The sequence below is a fragment of the Pygoscelis adeliae genome, unplaced genomic scaffold (assembly GCF_000699105.1).
Source record: "Pygoscelis adeliae isolate BGI_AS28 unplaced genomic scaffold, ASM69910v1 Scaffold63, whole genome shotgun sequence".
NCBI lineage: Eukaryota > Metazoa > Chordata > Aves > Sphenisciformes > Spheniscidae > Pygoscelis > Pygoscelis adeliae.
Window position 1 is genome coordinate 7,154,032 of NW_008824414.1, and position 15,044 is coordinate 7,169,075.

Sequence of the window (15,044 nt, forward strand, 5' to 3'; positions counted from 1 at the left end):
ACAACAGGAAACTCAGTTTCTGGAAGGCAAGTTACCAGACTTCACATATGTAGAACTGAAAAGTGGCAAACTCCTACTGCACCAGGAGGTGATGGGCCTCGCTCCAGGCAAAAAATGCTTGGAAACACTGGAGTCAAACCTGGACTCACTCCAAAGCCCACTAAAATAGATGGGAATCTCTGCAGGTTGCCAAGCTGGGTTCTGCCTGAATGCTGAGAGTTACCAACCATTTGGTCATCCTTCTTTCACTTCTTGTGAGGCAAGTCTGATAACAAGAAGTGAAAGAGGGATGACCAAAGGATTGGAGACACTGAGAAGTGGATAGGAGCAGCTTCTCTTCTTCACTCAAGAATGGTCTGCTTTTCCTCATCTTTGCAGGAGACATCTGTCAATTGCCCCATTTTTCCAGCATCACACTACTGCATGGACCCAGAAAGGCTTTGCAAACAAGGGATGCTCCTCTTGTGCAGTTCAGCTCCAGCCTGCTTAAGAATTCTCTCCAGCGTAGCTGGGCTGTTAACGCCTTTGATGCTCATGCAAGATGCTGAGCATATGGTGGAGACTGGAAGTCCTTGAACTACACACAATACATCAAAACTCTGAGGTGGGGTCAGGTGGCTACAGCACCAAACTAAGGCTCACAAAAGCTTCTCTTTCAGGTCCAGCCCAGCTGAATACACATGAAAATAGTAATATATCACTATTCCAAGACCAGGAAAACACTTCTAGATTCATATCTAAGGCCAATGACAGAGTCAGCGAGGGGGAGAAGATCAGCTGGACAGTTCTCCTGAGGGTTGGTAAAAGGTCTGGAGAAACTGAGACATAGCCTTTGCCTCTGGCTGCTAGCAGCTACCAGGTCACTTCCTCTGCAGCAGGAGCCTGAGGAAACACAGGACCTGTACGGTTCTTACCACCCCTACTTCACTCAGATCACCACATTGCTCCTGGGTGGCGATGAACAGGCAGAGAAAACGGTGGAGACACTGATAGATATGATGTGGACCCAAGCAGGAGCAGAGGCAGTTCAATTACATTTAAACCTCAGTTTATCCCCCATGCATTTCCCACTGCTCAGTAACTAGCTTAGCAGTTGTTGTGGAAACATTGCTGACTGACAATCATGAAAGTATAATAACAAACGTGTTTTGTTCCCTCAGAGTAGCAAATGGTCAGTGCTGGACATTGTATCTAGCTGCTGACATGTTTAACACCTTAATTACATCCTCATTTCCGAGTCTGCAAGAGCTGCTAGTGCTCCTACCTGGGCAGGTGCTGTTAAACGGTGGGTTGAACACTTTGGATGACAGCTCAGTTGCATTCTTCTCCAGATCCACTGTGAGTCGCTGCATCTTGATGCAAAAATATAAACTACAATGTACAATTATACAAAGACAGGGGAGCTTGTTAGAACTAGGCCATTTCTGAAAATCGGTGCTTCATCAATGCTGCACAACATCCACCAGTAATGCAAGCTATCCTCCCTGCCCTGCCTCTCCTCCCAGCCTCACCAGCACTTTGTTAAAATAGCGCGTGTTCAAGGGCAGATATGCCTGAAGGAGAGGGCTAAGGGAGATGCAATCCCCTGTTAGCGCTGGCTAATGTGGTGGGAAGCTCATGTCACACGAGGAGGCCGGGCTAGCGTCGCTGTGGCTGTCCCTGCCTGGCTGCCATACAAAGCAAACCCACGGTCCTCTGCAGCCAGCAACAAATATGAAAGGAGTTTTCTTTCCATTTGCCTATGACTGTCTTTAAGTGAAACTAGCTTTTGCTTGCACGCTGCTTCTAGGTGCAGACTTGCTGCAGGTATGACTTCCAGGCTTCTCTATGCTCATGACTTTCTGTAGGACAAGCAAGCCTAAGGGTAGGCTGCACCAGACGCTGGGAAATTCAGTGGACTCGAGGACAGAACTATTGAACATTACAGCCTCCCTCTTGGCCTTTTCTCTCACACAATCCTTTTTAAAAGAGACTCTTACTTCCGAGACTTGCTAATATTATCTATTTCTTCAGGGACTCTCCTTCCTAACACTCAGGAAGTAGAATTACCCAGTAAATTCAAAATTATTTAAATCAAAACCTTAAAAGGATAGTGATATCACGAAGAAGGCTTAGAGACCTTTCGCACTTCATCAGAATAGATTACACTTTGCTTGCGCATCTGTAGAGATGGCAGAACCATCCAAGTCTTTATCCTACCTGGCTGGCAGTGAGGGCTCTGCAAATTCACCCTCTATCAAGCAGGAAAAAGCCCCAGTCATGAAACACACATTTCCTTCACTGTTTATTAAATCACCATATGCACTTTAGAAATGCCTGTGTCAATGTCGATTCCAAACAAATACTGCCAAACTGAATTTCCCCTTGTTTCTTCTGTACAGGTATGCATGAACCTCTATTCTAATTGCATGTGGTTTTACTGCTTCCGAAATGTACAGGGATGGCTGCACTTTATAAAGGCATATTTTACAAAGGGCTTGGGCACAAAGACACTTTATGAATCTATGGTATTAGTAGGATATGACATTCACATTAAGAGAAAGTCTAGAGCAGCCACTTTCAATTAAAGACTCCAGGACACCAATACGCCTCTAAACAAGCTCTGGCTGAGTGGAAAAGGCAGGTCAAGAGTACAAGATAACACTCTCAGCCTACCCTCAGGAGATGTTTACTTGCTGTGCTGTACCATGCTCTCCCCTCCGGCTATAAAATAACTAAGCATTCTTCAGTTATGCACAAGCTCTGCTCCATAATTATGTTATTATTATCATCATCATCATCATCGTATCTCAGAAATACACGTCTCTTACCGGGGACAGACTGGCTTCCATTTCAGTCAAATTCCACTCACTCAAAGATAAATTGGGATTAAAGACCTGTTGGGAGAAAAATACAATTAGGGCTCTGAAAGATGTAACGGTTCGAGATACTCGTATCCTCAGCTGTCTGCCTTGCCTGTCTGCTAGAGGTTGTAGCCCTGCCGGCAGAGATGCCAGAAAGCAACGCCTGCCTGTGCCTCAGCTGCTCTGACATATTAACCCGAGCTACAGGCAAAGGCGTGTGCTGATTTGTAGCAGAGCCGGAACAGCAAGGGCTGAGTCGTGGGCATTTGTGCTGATCCGCAAGCCTTGCTGCCTGCCAGTGGAGGGGCAGCGCAGACACCCGGTGCCCACAGTCATGTCGTAAACCAGGGCAGCTGTTTGTGTCACTGCACATGCAAGTCCAAGCCCTTTTTTTGCGGCTCTTGGATCCTAGGGCACTTCCAGATTCATATGGTTTTTTTTAAAAGCATTCCAAAACATGGTAGCAGAGGGCAGATTACTGTTGCATCAACGCCTCAATGGCAATTTCTGGAGAACTCTGAGCAAGCTGGGAAAAGGAGCTGTTGGTCCGGGGTACAGTTTTATGATTCATTCTCACTCTTGTGACGTTCAGTTGCACAGAGAGAGAAAAGTGTGTCAGTAACAGGAAAACACCTCCTAATGAGAAATAAGAAACAGAAACCAACGGAGCCAGTGACAGAGCAGGCCATTAGAAAAGCTTTCCGTAAAGTCAGAATCAATCACAGACACTCGGGAACCGGCTTTAAGAAGATAAGATTGATTTTTTTTTTTTAAATAATTTTTCATTCCTGTTTATCCATGCAAGTTTACCATATGCCTGTATCTGAAGCACCTCCTCAAGGGAGCATATCTTTGACATATAGATTCTTTTGCTATGTACAGAGTTATTTGATTATTGGCAAAACCCTTTCATTTACTAACTATATGTACAAGGAGAGAGAGAGTGAAAGAGAGAAAGAAACAAACCTTCATATTTCTGCATATATACTTAAGAAGAAAGACACTATCCATTTCTAGAGAAAAGTGACCTGGGAACTGCAGACAAAGGTCTCAGCAGAGTGAGAATTTGACATCGGCTACACTTCCCAGAACGTGAGGAAAAGGGGAAGGTAGCAGAGCTAAACACAATCTAGGAATATCTAAGATGCAGAACATGCAAAAAATAAACTAAACCACCCAAAGCAATTACCAAACTAGCTAAAAAGTCCTATTTTATGTACACGCGTTAGGTCTCATGATGGTGTCTTTACCAAATGCACTGTGTTTTGTGCTCCTAGAAGTTCAAATACATGTACTTTCAGAAGAAATGTAAAAAAGCATCATTTAAAGTCTGAAATCCTGCCAGTTCCTATAAGCAGGTCAAAACAGAGCTGTGACTCTATTGGCAGCATGTGACAGATAAAGTGCCCCACAAGAATAAGCAGCACGGTCTATCTGATCTACAGCCCGAAAGTACCGCTGTGAACTTCGCAACTGTTCCACGCAGCCGCCCCAGCAGAGGGCCCGACACTCACATCCAAGAGGCTGGTGGGCTCCAGGCCGTACTGCTGGCTCCTCAGCAGCAGCTGCAGCCCTTCCAAGCTCCAGTCGGTGCCCTCCAACGGGTCTGAAATATCTGTTCTGAGGAAAGACAAGGGGAAATATCGCCACGAATGAGACTTACATAGATACATACAGAAAGCAGGACTGAGCAGCCTTGCGACATGAGGTTTATGCTTAAATCGCATTTTGAAAACCAAGAGCCCACTCTCAGCCAGGGTTTATGCCATTTCACTTGGATTAATCCCAGAAGTACAATCCAGCAGAGCACAGAAGGGACTGGGCTGATGGGAAAACAAGTGGGACGACTACTCTCCTGGGTGACGCATGTGGTTTGGGGATGGACAATCTGTGCACATCTCCTCAAGACTGGGAAAATCAAAGCTTCCCTTAGAGGAAATCCTTCTAGAGAGGCACTTGGGATCCAGAACAGGCTGCATTCCCATCCTTCTGGGTCCAAGATGGCTGAATTACTATTAACTAATGACTTTTAAAGGAGTGACTTTTACCTGCAGGTAGCATTTACTGGAGAAATTCAGCTAAAGGAGAAAATGTGAGGCCCTGCTGGGTGTAACCCCCCAAAAAAACTATAAAAGTTTCTCTTCAAATCCAGAGTCTTTAAAAGAGGATGGTTTTTCTTCTAATAAAATATTTTGAAGTAGCCAGTGGGGTTCAGAAGGAGGAATTTGGTTCTCTGTAAGGACCCAAAGGAAAACAGAAGCCTTTCTGATATCTCTATTGAGTGTGGGGTTTTTCCCCCCCGAGTCGTCCTCACATTGCTGCGGTTGCCATAAAGAATGAATTCTGCAGTTAACTTCTACGTCATCCACCAAGCTGCAACCACGCTTTCCTCCTGCTGGTGAAGTCTGCTGTGCACTCACCCATGACATTGGTGCTGTTGGGATTTCAGTCCCGCAGCTCCAAAGGTTCCTCACCCATATCGCCCCGCGGCTGAGCCTAATGACACTGTCCTAATCCCCCTTGCAAAAGAACATCATTCTCTGGGTGACTCTCACATGCAGGATACTTGTGTGCCCCGGCTTCAAAATAATGAAACCTCCATCCCTTTGTATCAGACTTCTGCACTCAGTGGACACAAACTCCCAACTCTCCATCCCTGTGAGTGACCTCACTTGCTATTTCATGATTTTAGGGCATGATTTCATACCCTTTTATAAAGCCTTGCTTTGGACTGCCTAGCATTTTACTGAGCCCCTCCAGCTCAAGGAGACAAGCACAGCAACGCAGCTAAGTTTCATGGGTTTTCACTCTTAGTCAGAGATGGGGAAGCCGAGATCTCTTGCAGTGTCAGCTCCCCGGTACCTCCCCAGAAGCATGCAGCCCACTTGATGGTGCCAAAGTGACTGGCTGCCCCCTGAAGACAGATCTAGCACTGACTCAGGAAAGTCACCTTGGAAAGGTGACAGGAGGAGATGCAAAGGGAGAACAGACTAAAGAGAAAAGTCTATTTGACTTCACAGCACAGGAGAGGAAAAGAACGGGAGCAAATTATTTCCTTCTCAAGCCCAAGCCTGAGACTGATAAACGCTTTGATGCCTTATCAAATATATGCCCTACTTAGTGCAGAGGTTATGGTGATGATTGACTGTCATCTTCCATCACTGTCTGCGTATTGGCACACAAGCAACACCTTATTCACTGCACAGAAACACCAGTGACAAATATTTCCTTATGACTTTATGTAACCGAAGACTCAACAAAACAAACGACAGAGGGCACACAAGATACTGGGGGTGCAGTGCGGTCCAGTGGCCTGCAAGTCTGCAGACATGCGTGCTGGTCTGGGCTCCAGCTTTCACTTGGACCTTGGGCGAATCCCTCTCACTGCAGAAAGCCTCGTCCCATTCCTATGACTCTGATGTACATGCTCTGACAGCTTTTCCTCTGTTGGGTCCTTCAAGAGAGTCATCCACAGACCTCCTACCCCTGTGGACTGTCCCCTGGCCTTCAAGGGTCCTCTAAGCAGGTGCCACAGGTATAGGATGGAGCTCACCAGGCTGCATTAGGCGACTTAAAGTCAGCCTCCCTTTCCCCCCTGCTAATAGGAAGAGAGGGCCACGAAACACACAGGGCCACAGCTCTCCCTCGCTCCCCTCACCTGTCCAGCAATGCCCTTCTGCCTCTTCTCTCGGATGGTTGTGAGGTCCCTGGTGGGGCTGCACCACAGCTCCCTTTGCCTTCCAAAACAGACTGAACCATGGCGACCGGGAGCACAGGGGGCTCAGAGCAAGCCCTGCAGCCTGGCAGCGGGACATCAGGCTCAGCGGTGGCTTTCACTCCAGGGCTGACTGGCTCTTCCTTGATCAGCATGAGGCACTTCTCTCTGTATCAGAGACGAGAGTTAGCACCACACACACATCTGCTCCGCAAAGGCCTCGTGCTACTGGGAAGGGCCATAGCACAAGGGCTTGCCTCCACTTCTCATCAAACAGCCCCACAGTCTTTCCACTCCCCTAGATAGGCAAAAGAAACCAGCAACTTGTTTTCTTTTCAGCAAGCTCCAGAAACATGCTCAGCTGGAATATCTTCGCTCACTTCGTCAGTCACGGCTATAATGAATTTGCCCCATTCGACTGTTTTGCAAATACGGAAAATACACTTCCATATGTTGATCATTCCTCAAATGAGTGTTAGGCTTGAGACAGCTTAAAGGGTCACTAGGCTAGAGAGGTTCTCCTGGAAAAGAAAAATCTCCACCCTAGAGACAGGAATGGGATCAGTAAGACCTTCCCATGCTGGAGTTAGGATTGGACCACCAAGTGCTCTAGAGATCCCAATGACACAGGTCAGGATCTTGTGGCCCTGCAGGATTTGGAACAGAACCTATCAAGATCCGACAGTGCCAGTCAGGTGTTTTACTTGTTTGGAAGCAGAGGTTTGCCTTTTTCCAGTGGGAGAGGCTCTCCACGTTATTCCTAGACGGACATATGACACTGAAGTTTTGAACAGTAGCATTTCGTATGTAAAAGTCTACACTATACTACTTATAGGAGACTTTACAGCTCTCTGTGAAACTGCACAACTGGAGCCGAAGTGACAAAGGCATGTAGATCAAAAGGGCATGGAAAGCCATACTGAAAAAATATTATCTTACAACACTTGCAGACTAGCTTTGCTGCAAGACAACACACGAGTGTGTCACACATACGGGATGGTATGTGACATTACAAAGCCTTCCTCAGCATTCCTTTCAGATCACCTTCTCATCTCGTGAATCCTAAACTCCCACCAGAACCTCATGTTGATTTAGGAAGTGCCACACTCCTGAACTCCTTAGGGCCGTGCCTGGCCCAGATTCCTGAGTCATGCAGACACAGCATAGATCAGAGGCCACCAGATGGCACTCAGTAATTAGTAGAAATAAGCAACTTAACTTGAAGGTTATATTAAAATTTTTCTGCTTTAGAAATGGTTTCCAGGTTTGAGGTTTTTTTATTTGTTTGTTTTGTTTTGTTTTAAATCTGGAGCTCTTTACAGGCTTCTAGCTAATTTTATGGCTATGGTTTCAATTATTAGGCAGATTTACAGGCAATTTCTAAAGTATAGCTGCCTTGCCTCTGTGCCTGAGAAACTGTTTCTATGATTCATCTGTCTACTTACTTTCCACTGACATAGTTATAGCTATTCTGCTACTAGCCCTAAATACACTGCATGTCTGTGGCAGGAAGAGATAAGCATTAAAATACCTCTGCATTCAGTTCTTAAGTTACTGGGACCTTTTCACAGAAAAGTTGTCAAACATCGGAAGTTGTTGTGATGCAACCTTTCTGTTCTCATTAGCAGAAAGATGTACAGTTTGATTCTGTTTCTTCTTTGCCAAAGCCAAAAGGAAACTTCCTTTCTCTCTCTCTCTCAACAAACACAACAAGCGTTAGTATCTCATTATTTGATAAAGTCTGAGACAGTCCCTGTCTTGAGAACAAAATATAAAAGAAGCATGGAATAACTTCCCAAAGAGGTGAGTGGAAGTTCTCAGCATGAAACTCATGACTTTGTTTCGAAAGTTATGCTGTTGTTATCCCTCCCTAATTCTGAAAATCTGACCACGTTGCAAACTGGAAAAAAATATTCCAGCCTACCATCTCTACAGAGATTTGCGAATCAGACAGAAACTTTGGTAGAATTACAGCCAGGAAAAACTTTTGAAGTTATGCATGTCCATACCCGACTCTCCCTGTTTTTAACCACAGACATGTTTACCTGTCATTTTCAGGAGGGGACTGCATATTTATTATGTTGGATGGTGATGCTTCAGTAACATCAGATATGATGGGTCCTCCAGCAATTGCAGGGCTGTTTAAGCAAGAGGCAGGTTCTGTCGATGGCTAAGGGGAAAGAAAAATCATATAGATGAATCCTTCTGAGGACCAGAACAAGTCCAAAGCCCTATCTGACAGAGTTAGAGTTTACTCACTGTGCCCTTGAGTCCTCCTTGTATGGAAACCAAGAAAGCTTTTACATACTATGCAACATTATAATTTCCTCTGGTCTTTTCTCCAACCACACAGAGGTGCAGATGTAAAATAAGCACTGCGACTGTAGTGTCAGCTACCGAGAGGTTTCACCATGTCTGACATTTTGCCTAGGCAGCTTAGCTTCCTCTGGAGAGAAAGATCCAACACAGCCCAGGAGAGGAGTATGGGTCTCTCGTGCCAGCTCAAGTATTTTAACTGCATGACATAAGTGTCATGTGTCTGGTGTCTGCTTTGGTGGCTTAGGGTGGTGGGGATCCCTCGGCAACCGCAAAAATCCGGCTCTGGTCAGAAAGATCATAGTACCCACTTCTAGAACATACTTCTTCCTCTCTGCCCTTAAAATGAGCCAGGCTGGAGTAACACCACGGAGAGTTTGGTGTGCGGGGTCTGCCTTTCCCTCCCACAACCCGTGGTCTCCCACATGAACACGACAGCACAAGCGCACGCAAGCATGCATCCCTCCCTGGAACAGGGGAGCTGAAGAAATAATAAATGTCACTCAGCTTTGCAAACCTCTTCCCTTCTTCACTGCCAAACTCTTGCCAAACTACTTTGTAAGCCATATTATTGCTTCACGCATTTTTCCACCCCGGCCAAAGAAATCCCACAAAGCTCAGAGGCTGGCATAAACCTACCGACTGTATGAAATAGGGGTCATGGAGGGGGTCTGTAGACAAATGCCGACTGAACTTGGACGCTTGCGGAGCTGAGATCCCGTTGTCAAGCATCAGAGGTCTGTGAAGAGAAACACGTTTGTTTTCCCAGCACATACTGACCGGTTCCCAGTTGCTCATACAAGAAATGTCTCTCAGGCAAGGGTTGTTTTCCCCTGGGTACTCTGTTTTGCCTCATCTGTAAGGTACCTTCTTGTCCAGCATTATGGACAAGGAAGGGAAACAACAGTTCTGGACTAGGTCACCATTAAAAAAGGGCATTAGCTATACAGAGAAGGGATGATCTGGGTTTTCTAGATCTTATTGGAAAGATGCAAGTAAAATAACCAATTCATATTTTCTTCTAATTGCTAATGGTTTCAAGCTCTGGGCTGGATCCTCAGCTTGTTCAACTGGAGGTAGCTACGCTGAAATTATTAGCGCAATACCGGGAATCTGGCCTTGTTACCAGCTGCCTCGTGCCCAGGGCCTCTTTGGCAAAACTACGTCTCCGTACATAGCACTGCATAAAAGGAACCCGTGGCACCCACTAAGAAAGTAACAAAACAGGGGGAGACACAAAGCAAAGCAGAGCCTAAACTCATTGCATACAGGCTTTTAAAAAATGACCGACAGGCTTTTACAGCTTGCCACTGACAACAAGAAGTGGGTCCGCATGCCGGGTCCTGTAGCAGGAGTGCTTTATGTTTAATAAATGATTGAAACCAAGAGAAAATGAGAAGGAGCCTCAAAATGGAAATGCCTTTCCATCATGAAACTTCCTGGGTGGCAGTCCTCGGTTTTGTCATACAGTCCCACAGAAGCTGGGAACTGGTATATTTTGCCACACACCCACTATTGTTAATGCTGTAATGATCCTAGAAAACTGCCTAGCAAATCCCTCTTCTCCTCCCACTGTCCCACAGTCAGGAAAAGCATCTTCAGTGTTCGTTTAGAAGACAGTGATTTGGCTGAGGGCACCAGGGAAAGCCAACAGTTTTTTCCACAGTAGTGTCTAACAGGCTTGGCAGAAGATAATTCCTAGCTCCCTTCATCCTACAGACACTGGAGCTGGATACGTTGGGAGAAATCATGGGCTTGCTCAGACTCCAGTGAGATCCCACAGTGAAGGGCACTACACAGCAGGACACAGTGACCACAGTGCTTGAGATCTCAGTGCTGTCTAACAGCTCGTTTAACAGCCTTTTTCTTTTCTATACCATTAACTAAAGACACAGAATAAAAAAGAACACTTGAATCACCCCGACACGGACCTTGTTATGGCATAAGCTACCCTTCAGTACACACTGAGATAGCGTAGCCAGCCCTGTGACAATTACAAATTTGTAAGTGTCTGGCTCTCTGCTCCAGGAGCCACAATGAACCTCCCCATCCAACATTTCTTATCAAAGTAACTTTGGCATCTAACCCTTCTAACAACCTCCCAGGGCAGACATGCCTGTGGGACCTACAGACGGGCCCATCCTGCCCAAACCTGCCCAGAGCCCCCAGTCAGCACTCGGGTCTGCGCCAACAGTTGCTCCAGGCTGTACACTATGCTTTCCTGCAGTCATTGAAAAGACAGGCAGGAAAACAAAACTGTGAAAGATAAAACATTAGAAGTGCAGATATAGACACAAGAGCTGAGGTTCCTTGAACACAGACCTTCGTGTTTCCGAGGAAGCAGAAACTCAAATTAACATGCACAGTATTGTGCAAACTGCAGCTGGGTTTTATCAGTGTAATCCCTCTTCATAAGGAGGCCAGCACAGTTGCTGTGCAGATAGTTCTGTGCTCTTCTGCCCCTTTCAGCACAGTTTCTCGCTAATGATTTGCTTTTTTCAAAAAGCAGTAGTCTAAGACAACATTTCTTGGGCTGCAAAGCTTTTCCAGGGAGGGCATGGCCCTGACCGTGGAAATTCGAGATCAGATCTGGCATCTCATTTCTCTGCTTCCCGACTCCACTGGAGGAAAATTTCCCCACTCATGAACCTCAGCGACTCAGAGCAGCTGATATCCTCCCCGTGAGCCCTCTTCTGTGCTACCATTCTCCATTTATCCCTTCCAAGGGGCTCAGCAGAGGGCGTAGGCAGAGGTAAGAGTACCCAGCTTGCTTGTACAGATTATGGGCTCTTTCATTCAACCCTGTGTTTCCTTTACAATCCTCACAAGAAGAGTCAGCCAAGAACAAGGACACTGACTTAAAGAAAATCAACTCCCTTGAGCAGCCACTCTTGGGAAGTCTGGCTCCTTTCTCCAAGGCATGGAGAAGTTTCTGAGTTGCTGAAGGCCACAAGGTAATAAAGGTGGGAACCGGAGGCAGGTCCCTGCCCTCAGCCTGAGCCACAAAGGCAAATTCCCTCCTAGCAGCCCCTCTCCCCTCTTTAGATCACAAGCACGACAGAGCAAGAAATGCACCGCTGCTCTCCTGGAAGGCACTAAGCTTCCTAATTCAAGCTCCTCTATTCACTTGCCTTGAAGAGTTTATTTATGACTCTAAAGGTATCCCTAGCTAAAATCTTTCTCCACCTTTCTCTCTGTAAGGCCTGCAGGTTGCACGCCACCAAACCTGTGTCGGATACACCCCCCATTCAGTGAGACCGTGGCTCAAACCAAAGGTGTCTGCGGGCGGGCTGGGCCCAGCCCCGCTCCCACTGATGACAAGCGGCAAAACTGGAACCTGTAGGACCAGCAGCGGGGTCCTGCCCTTCACCCTCCCACTAGTTAGTGTTCCCATCTCCCAGCTCGCTCTGTATTCCCCAAATAAAGGTCACGAGCTGACAGGGTGCTTCTCTAAAGACCACTGAATGGGGCATGTCAGCAGGTCTGACTCGGCAGTTCAGCCCATTCATTTCCCATCACCATGGTGCCCTGGTCCGGTGACCGCCTGCCTGGGCGAGCTGAGCTTGTGCTTTTAGTGAGGGGGCAGCATTATGCACCCGTGAGCGTGTGCGCACCACACAAGGGTACTTACAGCTTCCTCTTTATCCCAGTGCTGCTAGGGCTTGATTGGAGCTGGCCAAACAGAAACTGAATCAGCTGTCAGGAGAGATCAAAATCCAGTGTTAATCAGCAGGGTGATTCAGCACTCCCTGCTCTCGCAGCCATTGCCATTCTTATCTCACACATTCCTCCCTCCCGACACCACCCCAAAGCTGGGAGCAGCCATGAAATAGGGGAGCCAAATTGCATGAGGCAACGGAGCCCGAAACCAAACTAAGCTTTCCAAGAACTCAAACGACCTGCCTAGCTTTCACGAAGCAGAGCCAGGTGCCTGCTCTGTGCGAAGGCTGCTAGAGGCACATGCTCAGTGCTTTCTCTCTCCGCTTCCGTGCATGCACAACTCCAGCCAGCCCTATTAGACTTGGGAATCTGCCTGTGAAGTACACATGTAAACAGTCCTAGGCCTGGAGTCAGACTCGGCCTCCGTAAAAGTCTTTAGAGACCTTTATAAGAGGCTCTATAAAGCCTGACAAAGACTTTGGAAGTGAAAGGAGCAAGCCCCCAGGGGAGACCCTGCATGGAGGTCTTAGCGCTTTCAGTCGAGTTTTTCAGCCCTGTGAAATTCAGTGTTGATATGACAGAACACTGAAAAGGATGCAGGGTGGCTTTGGAGAGGAATCACTTAGCAACATACTCCCAGGTCAGCTTGAGCCTAACGCTCTGCTTTGACCTCCAAACAAAGAGCGCATTACTATTATATATCACAGCTGCCTCTTACTCATTGCTCAATATAACAAAATAGAGTTGCATAAATGCCTCTACAATGAGTGGTGTGGCTGGTCCAGCCTCAGAGCCGGAGGAAGGTTTGATAGCCTCGTGCATTTCTACCCAGTCCTATGACTCCGTGACGCCACGTGAGGGTCAGAACGTGGCTCTCAGGGGGACTGGGAAATGTGACATGCTCAGTCACGTCAGTGCCATCTGGGAATCACTGGAGAGGCCTTTTCTAGCATGGGTCATGCTGGGTTTTAAGGCAGATGGCTCTGCAGTGCTCCTTCAGTCTTAGAAGGTTGTACAGTAATTCCTCAGCTATACCAGTAACACCAGAAAACGTAACAGTTGCTGGAGGTTCCCCACTGGGGGAATGGCTAGCCAGTTCTGCTGCCTGTAGCTTCAGTGCTGGCAGGAGGGGGAGGCTCCTCTCTTGTACGAAGGAAAAAGGAAAGATTTGGGAAGCCCAAAGGCATCGGTACAACCAGAACACAGCCAGTACAGGGCAGTTAGTGAGGGTTGTGCTCTCTTGCTCAGGACTTCGACAGAAAAGTGGTTTCTAACATCACAGCGAGGACTGACAGGGAAATTAAAATCTTTTGCTTGAGGGCATAATCTATGCTTTGCTAGTGACCTTTTCCCATAGGACACGTAAGAGCATCACACAATTTGAAAGAGAGGGAAAATAAATATATTGCGGTGAGTGTGGAGAAGATTATGGGACAAGAAAAAAAAAAATCAGAGGAGGACATACACCATGCGGTACAGGTGAGTTTGGAGCTTATACGACCACTACCTTGTTGATCACTTTCTGTTGTTGTGAGTGGTTCTGCCGGAGAGAAACTACTTCCCGCCAAAGAACTTCATTTTGCCTGAAAGTGAAATAGAAACTTTCCGTGAGCACAGAAACATCCCAACAGCCCACGGTGCTGCCATGATGCACAGTAGACCCAATTCTGCAAAGTCTGTCTCACTCTGGGGCTCTTGCAGCGCTCGGCACTTTTCAGATGTCCCAACCAAGGTCACACGATAACTTTCCTTGTGTTTCCTCAACCTCAAAAGAACTGCAGACCAAAGCTTGGAGGAGAAACAAATAAAGAGAAGCCAACATTTATAGGGGAGGGTAACAAGAGGACACGTGTTTAGTTTTTGTGGAACGTTTGGGCCAAACACAGAATTTCAGCAAGGCCCGATTTGTGACTTTGAATGATGTGGATCACCAAGACTGTTCTTCCTGTGGGAGCCAAGAAAGCCCAACCTCTCCACAACTGCCCCCGAAGACCAGGAGGTGCTATGGACAGAGATCCTACGTATTCTGCCTGCTGAAACCTCATACACGTGGTGGTACAAAGGCACGTGTGGGAGTGACTGGAGCAGCTAAAGGGATGCTTCTGCATCTGAGAGCCTTGCACTAGGAGGACTGTAATGATTTCATTAACAGGAGTCACTGATTTCATCCAGCACAGACCTGTGTCCAGCTTGCAATTGTGTAGAGCGTATTTATTTTCTGTCTGCAAATGCAGCACACAGGGGAGTTACAGGCTTCCTTGAACAGTCAGCCCCAGAAAATGGGATGGGGAGATGCAGAGTTTATTTGCTGTGCTGCCTCCAAATCTGGATGCCAGCCAAGTCCATGCCGAAAAAGCTTTCGCCAGTCGATTTATCTCAAGAGTATATGGAGGTACCAAAACCGACAGGCCAGCAAAACCTATCATCCAGGTGAAATTTATAAATCCTTTTGCTACATATCCCTTAGGTGGATTTAGTCTTCCTAGTGTGGATTGATGCTAGAACTGAGG

General features: G+C 46.8%; 1 protein-coding gene across 1 annotated transcript in view; it reads right to left on the minus strand.

The window, feature by feature from the left end:
• HSF4 (heat shock transcription factor 4) overlaps positions 1 to 15,044 on the minus strand; it is a 25,063-nt gene that overhangs the window by 968 nt on the left and 9,051 nt on the right. The window contains exons 5-12 of the mRNA XM_009320860.1: positions 14,042 to 14,117; positions 12,506 to 12,570; positions 9,514 to 9,613; positions 8,604 to 8,728; positions 6,502 to 6,726; positions 4,358 to 4,463; positions 2,811 to 2,876; positions 1,266 to 1,352 (exon numbers count right to left, since the gene is read on the minus strand). Of these exons, the coding sequence (XP_009319135.1) occupies positions 1,266 to 1,352; positions 2,811 to 2,876; positions 4,358 to 4,463; positions 6,502 to 6,726; positions 8,604 to 8,728; positions 9,514 to 9,613; positions 12,506 to 12,570; positions 14,042 to 14,117 (850 nt within the window). The remainder of the gene's footprint in view (positions 1 to 1,265; positions 1,353 to 2,810; positions 2,877 to 4,357; positions 4,464 to 6,501; positions 6,727 to 8,603; positions 8,729 to 9,513; positions 9,614 to 12,505; positions 12,571 to 14,041; positions 14,118 to 15,044) is intronic.